General features: G+C 35.8%; 2 protein-coding genes across 7 annotated transcripts; both read left to right on the top strand.

Moving 5' to 3' along the window:
• The first annotated feature begins 1,233 nt into the window (after positions 1–1,233).
• Positions 1,234–9,502, top strand: cers3b (ceramide synthase 3b). Of its 6 annotated transcripts, none has more exons than XM_028042924.1 (14): positions 1,234–1,334; positions 1,475–1,541; positions 1,794–1,844; positions 2,066–2,111; positions 4,450–4,626; positions 4,787–4,904; positions 6,022–6,140; positions 6,232–6,289; positions 6,485–6,535; positions 6,633–6,725; positions 6,973–7,101; positions 7,816–7,922; positions 8,004–8,157; positions 8,253–9,502. In XM_028042924.1, exons 1-14 carry the CDS (start codon positions 1,287–1,289, stop codon positions 8,379–8,381), a joined length of 1,347 nt encoding a protein of 448 aa, XP_027898725.1. In that variant the 5' UTR covers positions 1,234–1,286; the 3' UTR covers positions 8,382–9,502. The 6 variants fall into 6 exon arrangements, with proteins under 6 accessions (XP_027898725.1, XP_027898719.1, XP_027898755.1 ...); XM_028042918.1 differs by having other exon boundaries at positions 1,272–1,340; XM_028042954.1 differs by having other exon boundaries at positions 1,314–1,541; positions 1,798–1,844.
• cfap161 (cilia and flagella associated protein 161) lies at positions 8,898–16,379 on the top strand. The gene is made up of 8 exons (XM_028042963.1): positions 8,898–9,043; positions 11,019–11,108; positions 11,194–11,411; positions 11,485–11,566; positions 13,327–13,362; positions 13,454–13,576; positions 13,667–13,740; positions 15,983–16,379. The coding sequence occupies exons 1-8, from the start codon at positions 8,972–8,974 to the stop codon at positions 16,149–16,151; spliced, it is 864 nt and encodes a 287-aa protein (XP_027898764.1). The 5' UTR covers positions 8,898–8,971; the 3' UTR covers positions 16,152–16,379.
• Positions 16,380–16,573: the final 194 nt, after the last annotated feature.

The raw sequence follows: 16,573 nt of genomic DNA, 5'->3' as shown, positions 1-16,573 counted from the left end.
AAAGTAAACTTTCCCCAAAGCATGAAGTGCTTTGAAATTTCCTGGTAAACAAACTCATTAAAATAACAAACCAACATTATATGGACAATGTTGCTGCCCAAGATCCTCACTGGTGTTAAAATGTCACAATTAACCTCAAGCTACTCAGATTATTTGTTTTTTAACTCTCTCTTAAGACTCTTGAATTTTGATTTCTAAATTAAATTCAAAATGTACTTTAACCTTAGAAGATGACTTGTGTTTGGAGGAACCTAACACAAGAAATGTGAGTTGTAGCCTACATCCATCACTCACAGTTCCTACAATGAATGCCCCACAATCTCTTAAAAAGAACCTTACTTTCCAATCTTCTTGCATATTCACCTTTGTCTACCACACTGTGTTTCTCCTACTCCAGTAATGCGAGATTATTCTTATCTTTCAGATACTAAAGATCATGTTCTGAAATGGACTAAATACTCAATCAATACTTCTCTTGCCATACTGACCACTTCAAGCACTTTACTTTAGAGCTACACTCAAACATTTGCACTTTTTGTACTACTCTTTTCCCTTCTGCTTAACTTTCCAGGAATGATTCAACACAGCTCTCTATGTAAAATGTGATTCTTGTATGGATTTTTGCTGTGTACTCTCTTGATGGAGGATATCTAAGACTGTCAAGCCAACTTTTCCCATTATACACCTTACCTTTGCTGTACTATAACATTTTGACTTTAGAAATCCTTCAAATTTGTTTTTCAAACATCCTAATTTCTGAAAAACTGACTTCAAGATTTTCATAAGCTCTAAGCCATAATCAACAACTTTAATGGAAATAAATACTTGAAATACATCATACTGTAAGACAAAAGTGTGTACTTTTAAATTAAATGAACAACAGTCTTTTCAGCCTCTTATAGAGATGTATGGTAGCCTTAAATTTGTTGTCTGTGTTGACCTCCTTAAGCACAGGTGTAACACAACAAAATGTGTCTCAGATTTAAAAAAAACAAAGACTCAGACATCTCTTGCTGTACTTTTATATCCCTCTAGCTGTATGTTCAAGACAACTAATACCTCCCAAAATAAAGCCATAAACTAGTTCCTGAGAATAACCTTTGCCTTGAGAAAAACTAAGGAAATTGGAGACTGTGTGCCGCACCCAGGGTAGCTCAAGCTCCATTTATGTGTTTATTATTAACTCAGGTAGCTATCTTTGCAGCATGATGTTTCACTCTTTGTTCTTGTGTGAGAGAGTTCCTCTTTCTCGCTTGGCTCCTCCTCCCTTGCTGCCCCACCAGTGAATGGGGCCTTTGTGGGGGCTGCTCGGCATTCCAAGGGAATTCTTGCAGGTGAGGGTACGCAAACGATCCTGATCCTGTCCTTTAGATGACTTGTTGCAGTTTAGTCTTTTGCAAACTAAAACAATTACTGCCAAAATATTCATAGAGCACTAAGCTGTTAACCGTTACTCATATCAAACGACTTGTAGCAACAACGAGGGTGTGATCAACACAGCAGGCAAAGTGGGAGGGAAGGACCCAGGACTTTTTCATCAGGTGAGCGACCAAACACAGATCTACTAATCTATTTGACATGTTCACTGGAGACAGTCCAAGCACATTTATGTAAGTTGTGCAGATTAGGACGATTACTGATTTTCAAGCAAATCTTTTTTTTACTTTAACTTCCTACCTCTCCTTGAAGAGACCTCTTAATAGCCAGAATGCTTTGGGATCTAACAGAACTGTTATCTGATGTGATTAAGTGCAGTGTATGGGTGGCATATTTAATAGACTGACCTCACTCAGACAGATTCCCAGACAACACCCAGCATTACCTGCACTGGGCACAGCGTAAAGGTAAGTGTGTGAATCTTGAGTTTAATATTTGTTATGCTGTTCATTTGTCTCTACTGATGTATATTTTCAAATCAGTGAAGAGAACAATAACATCAAAGACGTAAAAGTATAAATTAAAAGATTTACTGTGGAAGAAATTATTACGTAAAGAGCAATTTGAGTTGCGTAGTGCTTTACTTGACTTTCATCAGACCTGGTAACCCACTGTGTATCTGCTTCAGCTTCTCTCCTCACTGTTGAAACTTGTCAAGACAACAACGCCTGCAGGTATGTCTGCCTTTTCCCATGCTGACTTATTAACCACTGCTGAGCTTCAGGGACATTTTCATATGGCTTATGCTGCCTTTGTAAATACAATTAATTAAAAATAAGCATTGATCATCTTGTCTGTTTTGTTAAGAAGCCCTGAATTCAGATATGAAGGAGAGTTTTTTGTTGTTGTTTTTTTGGTTTAATTAGCTTGTTATATTTTTTCTGTACTCTTGTTATGGGCAGAGTCCATAAGAGGAAGGACTTTACTTCTCTTTAATCTCTGCTTCCATGAATTGTTCCTCACCTTTCTTTTTATCATTCTTGCCCTTTGATATCTGCTGGAGTTCTTTATCTCCAGTATGCTGGCTTCCTTTTCAACTTCAGGTTCTCACCGCATAGATCTGGTAACTTATTTTAAATCACTGGATGCCTCAAAAATAGGTAATTACAGGCTGATATCTAGTTTTAACTTGCCAGTGATCATAGTGACACATATAAACATTCTGCATTGTTATTATTGGACCACAGTACTACATTTGGCCCAGATGATCAAAACATACTGGATTACTGACTGGAAAATTGAGTGGGATTGTCTGCTACTGTGTGGGAGTGGTTTATTTATTTATTTATTTATTTATTTATTTATTTATTTGCCAGAGTCACAATATGTTGTCTCATTTGGTATTTATAAAATTGAACAAACAAAGATCACATGTGGGGTTCCTCAAGGCTCACCTCTTGGACTAGATTTATTTAACATCTATTTGCTCCCCCAGCTCAGATTATCAAGTAATCTGAGCTTGGTAATCTGAGCAAATATTGTGTGCTAATAGCACACAATATTTTTTTTTTGTGTGCTAATAGCATACAACTTTATATTTTTGTCACCACATGACGACAGTGCACTACGGTATTGTTTTTGACTTAAAAAATGCAAGGTTAGAATTCTGCTTTCTGTCATACTCAACAAGTTATGGATTTAGGCCTAGTTTTAAAAATCTATATTAAGTCTATTGCAAAATTCACCTCCCACTTTCAAAAATCATTGGCAGAATAAAGGATTTGTTGTCAAAACTGGACTCAGAACAGGTGCATGCTTCAATCGCTCAGTCACTCAATCACTCAGTCAGTCAATCAATCAATCATTTATACGTCTTCAATACTGGTGACCAAAATCAATACATAAATGAAAACATAAAAAAACAGGCTAAAAAGAAGGTAGATCAAACCAAACAAAGCAAACATAATAGACAAAAACAAATGCGCCACCACATTTTTAAGCATTAAAAGCCTTCCTGATTTAAAAATAAAGAGTCTTGAGCTTTAATTTAAAAGAGGCAAAGTTCAGCTGTAGTTCAAAGATCTAGTCAAAGTGCGGGCACAGAAAAAGCTCAGTCACCCCAATGTATGTACTTTGTTTGTGAAATCATGAGTAAACAATAACTGTCTGACCTCAAGAACTTGTCCTGACCAAAAAAAGAGAGAAATTGATCATGTCACATCAGTCCTGCACTGATTGGAAGGACGTCCTGTTTGTTAAAAAATATAATTTAAAATCTTGTCAATGATCTATAAAGCACGGAAGGTTAGGTCATGAATCATCTGAACCTAACAGGTCATCCGATATGTGTACGCTCAGTGTTCCCTAGACCAAATCCAAACAAAGGAGATCAACATATTGTTTGCATTCTTCTCAGCTTTGGAACCAACTTCCTGAAAACATGAGATATTCGGAAATAGTTGGCTCTTTTCAATTGAGACTGAAAATAAGTTTACTTTTGTGATTGTCTTTCTCACAAAAGTCAAAGATTATTTCATTAGTTAATTTCCACTATTTGCGATTTGTTTGGTATTAAGTTGCCTTTCACAGTTTCTTTCCTTTTGTGTTGAATTATTACAATTATTCTCTTGTCTTTCTTATCTTTAATCTAATTCTCTTCACCAATTTTCGCTTATATTTATTCAAAGTACATTGAATTACATTACACATGAATGCCACTGTACAAATATACATGCCACACTTTGTGAGGATTTGAGATAAACTTTCCTGATTTGGGATTTTAAAAAAGAAGAAATGATCTTTTTCAGTCATAAATCTATTTGGACCAAAATATGCGATATAGCAACAACAAAATTTTTTATCTGACTTATTTTCTGATTAATTAAATCCTTAAGTCAAATTTCTTTAGATTGAAAATAAAAAAATGTCATTATAATAAAAGAATTATGAACCCAATATAGTCTTCTCCGTAAAAATGTTTTCTTTATTTTATGCGAGAAAAATGTTAAAAGAAGATGCATATTGTTTAAATTGTGCTTGCTTTGTTTTGTTTTTTTTTCCTCCACATTTTAGCATCATGTTGCAGACAATCAAAGACTGGCTGTGGTGGGAACGTCTGTGGCTTCCAGAGAAGGTCTCCTGGGCAGATCTCAAAGACAAAGAAGATCGTACTTATGCCAAAGCCTCTCAACTTTATGCATCTGTGCCCTGTGCCCTCTGCCTACTAGTTGTCAGATACCTATTTGAAAGGCAAGACTACACAACTTAAGAGTAATTGTGACTGAGAGTTCAGCCATTCCATCGTCTAATTTCAATATACTGGGATTATGTTGCACAATCTAAGAGATTCTAAACAGTCGCTGGTGTTGTGCAATAAGGAAGGTTCACAGAGCTCTGTGTATTGTTTCAGATACTTGGCCACACCACTGGCTAAAGCTCTAGGGATCAGAGACAAGGTACGTCTCACAGCTGAGCAAAACTCAACCCTAGAGAAATACTTCTACAGCCAAACCCGGAATCCGTCACAGGTAAGTTAAGAGAGTTTATTTCTTACACACTTTAATCACAGGCAGAAATGCGTTGTGCTTTGTAGTTTTTGTAGATGTTTTTCAATAAATAAAATAACTTGTTGTGGAAGAAAATAAAGAGAAAATAAATTTACAATATTGCTGCTGGAAGACAGCAACAAAGATATATTGAGATTAATAATCTCAATAATGTGTTTTAAAATAAACCTCCAGTGTTATATTAAAGCTTTTACAAACTTAAATATTTTTGGCTTTTTGCCATATTTTAAGGTCTGAGATCATCCATCCATCCATCCATCCATCCATTTTCTGTTCACCCTTGTCCCTAATGGGGTCGGGAGGGTTGCTGGTGCCTATCTCCAGCTACGTTCCAGGCGGGAGGCGGGGTACACCCTGGACAGGTCGCCAGTCTGTCGCAGGGTCTGAGATCATCAAAAAGATAAACTTCATATGATTATATGCAAATACAACATGCAGTTGATCAAAGACAATTTATGAGCTGTTTGGCTGAGCAGTAAGACGATTCTAGGTTCAAGTCCCAGACAGTGATCTTTTGGCAGTGATTTTGCATGTTATGTTATCTCCACCATGCTCCAGTTCTCTCCTGTGACTGCGACTTCCTTTCACAGTCCAGGATTTGGATGGAAACTGATCTTTGGTGTGAAGTGTCTATGTCCACATTGTTGTCTGTCTTTTGTGTCTCTGTATGCAGCCAAAGCAAACAACTGCTGTTGATTGTGCCCCCCCTGCAGCATAACCTCTAATGTCAGCTGGACAGTGTCCTTCAGAATTTTCTACTAGATAGCAAAATTCTGGAACCAAACCCTTGAAATTTGGAAACTAATTTTTTTACTTGACAAAATAGAAGAAACAAACAAAATCTCTAACTAGCTAAATACTTGTTTATGCAACATTTCTGTAAGCTGTAAATGTAGGTTAAAAGTCAGGGAAATCTCTTGAAATAAAGAATCATGTTTCACCTGCCTTAGTTATTGTAAATCTATACTGCAGTATACTGCAGGTGCAACAACTTGATTCTAGTGTATAACTTGTGCAAAATTGAAGAGTATGTATGGTAGTGTGTTTTAACACCTGAACTGTTTGCTTTGTGTCTCAGGCGGATATTCGGTCTCTGTGTAAGAAGACCGGCTGGCCAGAAAGGAGAGTAGAAGTATGGTTCAGGAGGAGGAGGAATCAGGATCGACCTGGGCTTCAGAAGAGGTTCTGTGAAGCCAGGTGGGTGTATGTCAACACAAAGATTTTTGGACAAAGGACAATAAGGGTCTCTATGTAAACATTTAACTTTACTGCTCCTCTGTTCGGCCAGTTGGAGATGCGGCTTTTATCTTTGTGCATTCCTTGGAGGACTTTTAGCCCTTTACGATGTAAGTTCTCAGAAATTTTTTTATTGTTATTTTCGCATTCCACCTTTAATGTGAATTGATTTGTTATATGCTGCAAGCAGGTTGGGCAACAAATACAAGATCCAAAGGCCACAAGTTACTACGCAAATAAGCAATAATTTTTGCTTTTGGTTCAGATCTTTCTTACTTTCTTCTGTGTCCTGTTGCTGACTTTAGAAACCTTGGTTTTATGATCTAAAAGAGGTTTGGGCAGAATTTCCTAAACAGGTAACTCTATTCCCTTTTTTGTATCAGCATAGGCTGCACAAGAGTGTAAACAGTGTGATTCATGAAAATGTTTTATGTTTGTTAAATATTCCTTCAGTCCATGCTCCCATCACAGTACTGGTATTATACCTTGGAAATGGGCTTCTACCTTTCTCTGCTCCTCAGCCTAGCGTTTGATGTGAAAAGGAAAGTGAGTATACAAGTGTGCTGAAGTACAAAATTAGCAAATCTTTATTTGTTTGAATTTAACTTCAAATGTTTATTAGATTTTATATTGAAGTGCTAAATCACAGTTCCTATTACATTCATAAACTGAGGAATGGAGGAATGCATGACTTATAGAAAAAAAGTAGCACATACCACTACTAACTTTATCAAATCAATGTTAGAGTTTTACAAAATGCAGTAATGTTAACCTGTGGTTTGCATGCTGGCAGGACTTTAAAGAGCAGGTGATTCACCATGTAGCCACACTGACACTTCTGAGTTTCTCCTGGATTTCTAACTACATTCGTATTGGAACTCTTGTGATGGCTGTTCATGACTCTTCTGACATAGTGCTTGAGGTCAGTGCTCTCGTAATGCTCAAGTTGTAATGATTCTGAATCATAGTTGTTGCTATAAGAAAGACTATTTGCTGATAAAGCAGTGGATATTCGTTGTCTACGTCTGATATTCTGGAAAACAAAAGTCCAGTGAGAAGATGTTTATATGTTTGACAAAGTAATAACAGAGAGAGCCATAACTAAGTGAATAGGAGGACCAGAGTGGGTATGAAAATGAGATACATTCTCTTATGCACTATAATTTGCATAATTTTTCCATAACAGATGTCTGCAGGCTCAATAATGCCTGTTTATTTACATAACTGCCTTTTTTTTTACAATTTAAAGTAAAACATTTTTTTTTTATTATTTCTCTAAATCTGCGAATACTTTAAAAAGCAGAAAGCTACAACACATACAGTATGTTTATAATGTAATTGCCTAAAATGTCTTAGAAACAAAAGTTGGTACTGCACACAATTTTAGATAGATGGATAAAAATATTTATCTACAAGACAGCATGACATTATGTTGGTCTATTATTTATAAACTAATAAAAAGTCATTTTTTATGAATAAAAATCTGAAAGGTTTGGGATGCATATCTATTCACCTCCCTTTACTCCCTTTCTGCTTTGTTATTTCTCCTGAAGTAACAGTATACTTGTTATTCCATTGATTCTCTTTTTGTCCCAAGAGAAACAATGCTCTTATCCCTGTCTTTGCTTCTTTACAGGGAGGAAAGTTGTTTAACTACGCACAATGGGAGAAGACTGCTAATGTTATGTTTGTGATATTTACAACTGTCTTCATGGTGACAAGACTTGTTATTTTTCCTTTTTGGTGAGTAAATTAAAAAAAATTGTTTGTGTAGCACATCACAGCTGGCAGCTAAGGGAGAATAACAAGTATACACATCTACAGGCTCATCCACTGTACATGGGTGTACCCACTGGAGAGGTTTGACCCCTTCTTTGGCTACTATTTCTTCAACATCATGTTACTGGTTCTTCAAATTCTACATGTCTACTGGGCTTTTCTAATAACAAGAATGGCTTACAAGTTTGTCTTCAGCAAGGTATGTTCAAAATGGTTTGTGTGTATGTGCAGTGTTTCTCGGCTAAATGTCTGCCTCTTGGTTCTAAATCTTCTGTGTGGCATGTTTTCATCCAGCAACTGGATGGCGATGTTCGGAGCGATGAAGAGGAGGACGACAGTGATTCGCAAAAGAATATAAAACACAAAATGAATCATATTAATGGTGCCATGAATGGCGCCAGAGATCGAGCTAACGGTCACTAACTTATACAGAGAAAAGAGGAGCATCAACCATGACAGATGGACACTTTCTACTTGGAGTGCTTCAGTTAAAACCTTGAGAATTCAAGGAAGGGATATTGTATTTGAAATAACTGTGAAGGAACCTAAATAGTGTGATTTTAATTTAGCCCTAATTAAAATTTAGGATTAGCTCTTTCATGAGTTTACTTGTATTTTATGTGAGGGTACAAATTGGAGTGATCATAAAAAATACAAGGCTGATTTTGAGTCTTGAAGTCATATGTACCTGTTTATGCTGCAGCAGTTGATCAAACTTTATGTATTTATTACATTTTATGACCGTGTTCGTGTTTTTAGAACGCTGCAAATCAGTATTTATTTTTGTCTTGTTAATTGTTTGGAAGGCAGGCTATGAAAGATTGATGTCCTGTGTAATACCAGTACGCCCCCTAGCGACAGCTGGTGAGACGCGGTTAAAGCTCGTATCTAGGGAAACCGTCTCTATAGAAACCGCGTGTAGCTTAAAACTATGGTTATCGAAATCTGTTAGCATACTGGCTGGTTGGTGCGTGTTTGTGTGTGTTTGTTAACGTTTCATAGCTATTGTCAAAATGACTTATCGGCGACTGTATCAGCCTAAGGTGAAAACCGGAAACTGGTTTGAAGAGCTGCTAATAAAGGAGGTTTGTGGAAAAGAAAATGAGGACATATTATCTGAGCTAGCCGTCACGTCGACATATTTTTAGCTAAATCAGTAAGGGTGTAGAAACGTGAAAATAAGAGTTTAGAATTTACGGTAAACTAAAAGGGTTTCAATTTATTTCATATTTTTATATTTAGCATTTCCATTAAAGTTAACCTCATAGCTACATTTTTTCAAAGCTGCATTTTAGATGTACACATTTATGCATCTGATCGTCTATGGTAAGCAAAAAATAAGTGAAACGGTAGTTTAAAAATGAATTAATTTGTGCATGATCAAAGTTTCTTCCAAATACTGCTTCGTCTTCTTTTTTTTCTTTTTTTTACTCAGTTTGATTTACCAGGTTGTGAAAAATGTTTTACTGATACAAATATGAAGTGTACATTTGTGTTCACCCTACTTTAATTTTACACCCCAAAATAAAATCCAGTGCATCAAATTGCTTTTAGACGTCACCTTAATTTTAAATATAATCCTCTTGAGTGGCTATATAAGAGAATGTATTTATTTTATCAATTTATTGACCTAAGGTTAAAACAGGAAGCAGAAGGTTAATACATGTGAAGGTCCTAAAGTTCTTAGTCATTTATTATGATGAAGTATAAAATATTTCATACTCATGGTAGATATAGTTATAAAGTATTTTCTTTAAATTTGACCAACAAGTTTCTTCTGACTAGAAGTGATGTTAACAGTCCTGACTTGAAGCTAAAAGAATTAATCTGGAGATGGCATAGACGCCTTCCAACCTCAATGACTTGGAGCTTTTCATGGAAGATAAATTATGAAAACAGCATTGGAAACATGCAAAACGCTCTCTAGCAATAAAAAGGGTTTGATTGCTGCAACGCAAAGAAAGGTTTTTCCATTTAAAATAAAGGCTTTGAATAATCTTCAGCATGAAATTTTCAAATAAAAATATTAACAATAATAAGAAGACGATGAAGACAAAGAAGAAAAAATAAAATAAAGTTTTGATACAAACAATATGCTTTTTTTCCAGTTAGAATTTTAATGGAATTTATTATTCTTGAGAAATCCACCTCATTCTCAGTGGTACATTTTTGATTGAATAGAATATAAATTAGTTTGAATTTGACAATGCCATGAGTATGAATAATTTGGAGCTTAACAATATCTGCTGCATCTTTGCAGAGGGTATCTAAAGGAGAATTACAAAAATTCCTTGCTATTTCAGAATACAAAACAAAGCAAACAATAACTTTAAAAAAGTAATTAAATGAAATATTCTAATATGACCAGTATTCACATTGTTATTAAATTATTATAAATTATTTAGCTGAGATTTGTTAACATAATTGTCTGATAATGACAAAAAATATTAAGCTGGTGTTCAAAAAAGAGAAGAACATGGGAGAGCAGGGAAAGCTTTGTGAATCAGTTGATTTGGTCAGACTTCTTTCTCTCTTCAAGTTTCATACTTTTAAAGGTTTTTTCTTATTCCTGTTGAAAATTCTGTTATGTCGCTTAATATTTAACCATCTATCTGAAAGTCAAGTCACATACAACTTTTTAACATTACATTTTAAGAGTACTTTTAAGTCATCTGTGGAATTAGAAATATATGTCAAGTAAAATCAAGTTTGTTTGTAAAACACTTTTTAGCAAAGCAGTTCAAAGTGCTTTACACCATAAAAAACATAATAGAGTTTTTACATATATAAGCAAAAGACCAGCCTAAGTTTTAAACAAACGTTGACCAAAGAACCACTTCAGGGTTTGAAGTTTCAGCAAAATGCTGGGCTGACCAGAGGTAAAAATAGTTCTCTTCCTCTCGCTGTGCACTTGCCAGTCTGACAGAAGAAAAGTTACCACCTATTTCTCGCATCAAATACTTATCTCTACTTATTTTAAGACATTGTGAAAAAAATACAGTTTGTTGTGGTAAATAACAGCTTGCAGGGAAACCTTTCATATGCCGTTGTTTTTTCCAGGATACAATAAAAGAATTTCTTAACAAGAGAGGGCGGGGAGAGCTTCTTTCTCAGAAAGTGGACTTTCTCAAACAAAACATCTTGAAGCCGGTAACATGACTCCAAGTTGATTTAAAAGTTCGAATAGTTACTTACAGGCATCAGTGGTGATGAGGGTGTCTATCTACATGTGCAGGTGAATCTGTCTGCGACAATCAATGGACAGCTACGTTTTGGAGATGTTGTGATGTTGGTCAATGTGGGAGGAGCAGACAGGGAGCACAGCGCTCTCAGCATCAACGCCAATATCGACAATCTAGTAAAGACATCTCCGCCGAGCATTAAGATACCATGTGGGGTCAGCGGAGGAAGAGGCATTCAATCCTGCGTTCGCACTGCTTTTATCATCACCAGGTAAGCACCCAGAAAATGACTTTAACAGAAACTAAAGAGTGAGCACCTGGCTGACGTTGTCTGTGTGGTGCAGTGTTGATGGCAGTCCTGAAGGATCAACTCTGCATTTTGACCAGAGTTTTGCTCTCAGAACAACAAGTGGCTTTGCCAAAGGAGTAAGTAAAACCTTTTCCTGAAGCTTTATTTGTTTTAGCGTTAGTTGGTTTATACATCTTTTCACAAAATATAGGTGTATCTGAACTGATTGGAGAGTTATGATGCTTTGATGGTATTAAATAAATGTCATCAAGTTTTAAGAATGTAATGTTAAAACATTACAAACCTAAACTAAAGCTCTACTAAAATATGTTGCACTGTAAATCCTTAAGTTCAATCCATTTTATTTACATAGTGCACATGTTTTCTAAAGGCATTTGCAAGGCAATTCTTATAGAGAATACATAGTCAGTGAGGTCTCTTCATAAAAAAAGATTTAACTTCAACTGCACATATTCAAATCCAACCTTGCTATAAATTTTGTAAAGTTCCCTGTACTACAGCAGCTTTGCTAATTGTATCGAGTTGTCAAAATCAATGAGTAATTATACATTTAAATGTAATGGTAGATGTCTATTTTTAAAAATGGCCATTAAAAAGTTTGCAAAAAGCAGTAACCTTAGTAAGATAGCAATACATGCAAAAGAAAAGTTAAAACAGACATGAAAAACAATATTGTAAACAGCTACCAGGCCTGGTAGCAGTGCCAGTAAAGAAAACCTCCCAAAGTTATAGTTTTTGGACTGGCTTGTGATTATTAGAGTCTGGAGCAGATTTCTAACCAAGAAAATTGATCTAAACTGAGCTCACACAATATTACAGATTCAAAAGGGAATTGTGCTGGTTTTCATGTCTGTTATTTCAACCTTTATTCTACCTTTTTTAGTACATTTAACAGGATAACTTACAATTTTTATTTGACTTTGGTGACTAATTTTGACCTGGTCAAATATACAGTCCTACAGTCCTCATAGATTTTGTTAAGAAGGAGCTGAACAATGTGGTTTAGTGAATTATTGCCTCAGGAAATAATCTTTCCACATAAGTTAAATTTAAAATGTTCATTTCCTGTTCTGTGTTAAACACAGAAAACACACATTACATAACAGGGTGCAGTTTTACTGACATCACACATGACTTTGGTCAGTTATATACTTTCATCTCAAGTAAGTTAAAACAAAAGCAGCTTAGTTTAATTTCTTTCTTCTACACTATCCTGTAATATATTTAATATAATGTAAAAATCTCAGGAGAGTGGTCCTTAATAAAACACACCAAAATTAATAAAGAAAAAGGCCTTGTCAGGAATGTAATTATATTCAGGCTCTTGGAAAAACACATATTTTGTGAGCAAATTTATTCAAGAACAAAGTGACTTGTGACAAAAGTTTTTTTTAATAATTAACACCTGAAGTCAGGTAAAGTTTCCATTAACCTGCAAATGGCTGCTGTAGCACTTGAACTCATTCATGATTTAGTTAGTTGTACACTACCTGCAGGACACCCTTGAGTAATCTCTTAGCAACCAGTCAGACACAAAGACAGGAGTTTACTCTGCCTTACAAATCCTCGTAGTGCAGAACAGAACAAACGTTTTATAGAGTAAGTTAGCTTAACTTCTAAGTGGGCTTTATCAGCTTTCTGGAGCTTCTGTTGAGAATCTTTAACCTGAAAATAACAAATATTTACAACAGTCTTCTTATCACAGATTAAAATGTGCTTTGCAAAATTCCTCAACACACACAAAAAAAAGAGAATTCCAGAAATAAAACAGTGAATGTATAATTTTCTGTAAAAAAAAGTCAACACTTCTTCTTAAACACTATCTTTAATCTGTCATTTGACCACTGCTTTTTCTTCTGTTAATGTTTTGCCTCAGCTTTACTTGACCAGTGATAAACCGCGTTTCATAAAGGTACATCCACATTTATCATAAATGTTAAGTGAAAATCACTGAAACGAAAACATGTGCATCTATCACCTATTGGATTGTGTTTAATTTAAAGTGTGCAAAGAAGTCTGGCCTCCAAGACGTTTATCTGGATGAGACCTTAAGCATTTTGTCACGGTGGAAAATATCGCACTTCGACCCCCAGGAAAGATTTGAATCTGAGGGTCTGCCAGTTCCTGTAAGTTATTAACAGTTAGACATGTGCACTGCTGAAGGCAGCATATGAAATGTTATGTAAACAAAAACTACCCTGTATTTGTTTTTGCAGGCTAACGAGAAGGTGCTGGTCGTCCACTGCATGACAAACCAAGGCCTTGCTGTTCTGAGTGAAAAGCAACTCTGGTATTTTATTTTTGTATTTTTTTAAACTTTTATTATAAACTTCACCTAAATGGGATATTGATATTTTACAGGTGGTGGTTTTACAGTGCTGGTGAAAATCCAGCTTTTACTACAGCAGCATCATCTCATACAAAAAAAATTCTACAGATACTGGTCCGTTTGGCGACACCTGCAGAGCATACAGGGAAACTGTTGACAATGTGAAAGACATTTTGGTAAACTCGCGATCTAGAACATGGCCAAGGGCAGAACTGTGCAATAACCACAGGGTGAATTCAGATATATTTGATTTGACATCAGGCCATTTGTCATTGCATAAGTATGTATCGTTGCCTTGAAAAGTATACAGCAAAGCTGAAGATGATTTCCTAATGGACCCAAACCAACAACATGACTTATTTGCACCTACTTGCATATGTAATGTAAGGTGTGTCCAAATGTGGAATTTGATTGGGATGTACCAAGGAAATGTGCTTAAACTAATGTGTATCTACACATCTGTACACCATTACTTTTGATGCACATTCAGTTTCTAAATTTGAACAAACATCAGATTTCAGTAGGATTTTTTCTAGCCAAAGTTCCAGAAGAATTTGTCCAAATGCCATGTGTTCACATTTATGATAGCAGAAATTATGAAAGTAAAGTCTTCTATCTGGCATCACACAACTGCTTGATATGCAGGTGAAGTCTAATGGTTGTCATGGAGATTTGATGAATGTGAGAGGTCAAATTTTCCTGTAGTTCTCTAACATATTAAAGCAATATAGGCTTCCTTAGCACTTCAGAACTGGCAAAGGCTCATCTCCTCTATGCCACTTCACTTTGACACAGTAATTAAAGCAAAACTAACATGGATCAAGTATTGAGTTCAAACACTGTGCAGTAAAATTATTTCATATCTGACTTATTTTACAATGCTATTCAAAGTTACAAAGGTGCATTAGTACAGTGTAATGATATAATTAGTTTTGAACGCAAGCACTTCGCTGTGCGGCGCTTGCTTGTTGTTCTCCTTCTTGTCGCTATATGTTTTTTAAACTTCCTTTACAATTTTTTTCTCTGTGTGTGGTGGAAAGATGAAGATTGGTCCTTGTCCAGCGTGATGAGCAGTCCTATTTATACCGCAGGAAAACAGAAAGTCATAGATTATCAATTTGAATTTCCTAGAAACTCTGACTGATTTAAAAGTTTAGTGAAAACTTTAAAGAATGCTTCAGTTGTATTTGCAAGCAACTATTTCTTTTGGTGAAATTGTCTCCCTCCCTAAATAAATATTCAAATTAAAAGTTGACTTGTACCTCAGATTTGCTGTGTGCAGTTATGCTACTGCAACAAAAGACACAAGCTACTTAAAAAACCTTAAAATATAATGTAATGCTATTGTACTTTTTTTTTTCTATCTCCACCTTGGTAATGAGCTTTATTAGTATTGAGTAAACTGTGGTACAAAGAAACTTCAAAAGGACACTGCACATTCATCAAAGCTGTAGTATATCACTTATATAAAAAAAAATCTTTTACATATTTGTTTAAACTGCTACTATGTTGTGACTGTATAGTATGAGACAGATGATCTATGAAAAAAAGCAAGACCCTCTGCCTTCTCCCAGTGCTCCCAGTGCTAACTATGAACAACCAATCACAACCACAAGGACAGTCTTAGCGCTGTCAATCATGCCCACTGCTCATCTCCATGACTCCCTCCCTACTGTCTGTTACGCAGCAGCTTCTCACCGTAAGAAGAGCCTGCTGTGAATGAGAAAATCTAGTTAGCATGGCCACAAATGACAGCGGATGAGCGATTTTCCTGTAATAGTGAGTTGTCTCTTCGCCGTTACCACATTTAGCAGCCCGTTCACCAGATTGACTGACAGCACTAAAACATCCTCCTGTCTCTTACTGGTTGCTTTTCATTGGGAGCAATGCACTTCTTCAGACGGCAATTGTAGCTCAAGAAATAGGTGAAGGAGATTGATCTTTTCATAGATTATCTCACTCATAGCAAACTGTCATGACATAATGATAGCTTTAGCAAATATGTATAAAACATATTTCTTATTAAAGTTACATACTGCAGCTTTAAGTCATACTAAGTAAGAAAAAACTCACTGGCACAAACAATAGGCAAATACACCATGTAATTTAGATAAGGGGTCATACTGTGAGTCCAAAAGTTTGTGTTTGGCAGTTGAGACATTTTTGCCCTTACCAAGTGTTTAATGATTTGTTTTCCTTACAGGACAGCTTACGGAAGAGAATATGAAGTGGTAGCTCACACATTCCTTGACACCCATAGAGCTGAACAAGATGTTAATTTCTGGATCCTTGGTACTTCTGATCCTGCTGGGGATGGGCTTCTATTCCTGAGGCACTTGCAACTAGAGGTTCACGTCCAGCAGCCCACCTAGACACCATTTAGTTTTAATGTGCACAAACATCATAAACAATACCGGAAATTTCCACAATAAAGGCTACCTTCTCTAACTGAATCATAGCTTTTACTTGATACATAAGAAGCTTCGAGGCTGGACTCTGACCATCGTGATAAGGTTATATAATACTTCCAACCACAAACTAGCACTAATGCTTTGTCAAATGTACTGTTTCTTCCCTTATTAAAATGAAGCAGCTAAATATTTTCATTGCAATTGTTAAGTGGAATTTTTCCATAGCATTTGGTCTAGAATATAATGACTAATGACAGATATAGTCACAGAGCAATTGCCTAACTCGGCATAAACTGAAATACTCTCATGTTTCTCAAACAGGTAACTGTAGTCATTGATGATTTTGAGACCAATGTTATTTGCCTTTTGCCCAGTGTTTAACA

This window comes from Xiphophorus couchianus, chromosome 2 (assembly GCF_001444195.1).
Source record: "Xiphophorus couchianus chromosome 2, X_couchianus-1.0, whole genome shotgun sequence".
NCBI classification, from domain to species: Eukaryota; Metazoa; Chordata; class Actinopteri; order Cyprinodontiformes; family Poeciliidae; genus Xiphophorus; species Xiphophorus couchianus.
This window is presented reverse-complemented; position numbering and strand designations above follow the sequence as displayed.

Coding starts and splice junctions, on each gene's coding strand:
- cers3b (XM_028042918.1), top strand. CDS start 1,287: ATGGGGCCTTTGTGGGGGCTGCTCGGCATTCCAAGGGAATTCTTGCAG. Junction 1,542..1,793: donor ACCCAGGACTTTTTCATCAG/GTGAGCGACCAA, acceptor GACCTCACTCAG/ACAGATTCCCAGACAACACC. Junction 6,141..6,231: donor AAGAGGTTCTGTGAAGCCAG/GTGGGTGTATGT, acceptor CTGTTCGGCCAG/TTGGAGATGCGGCTTTTATC.
- cfap161 (XM_028042963.1), top strand. CDS start 8,972: ATGACTTATCGGCGACTGTATCAGCCTAAGGTGAAAACCGGAAACTGG. Junction 11,567..13,326: donor CAAGTGGCTTTGCCAAAGGA/GTAAGTAAAACC, acceptor GTTTTGCCTCAG/CTTTACTTGACCAGTGATAA. Junction 13,363..13,453: donor ATAAACCGCGTTTCATAAAG/GTACATCCACAT, acceptor TTTAATTTAAAG/TGTGCAAAGAAGTCTGGCCT.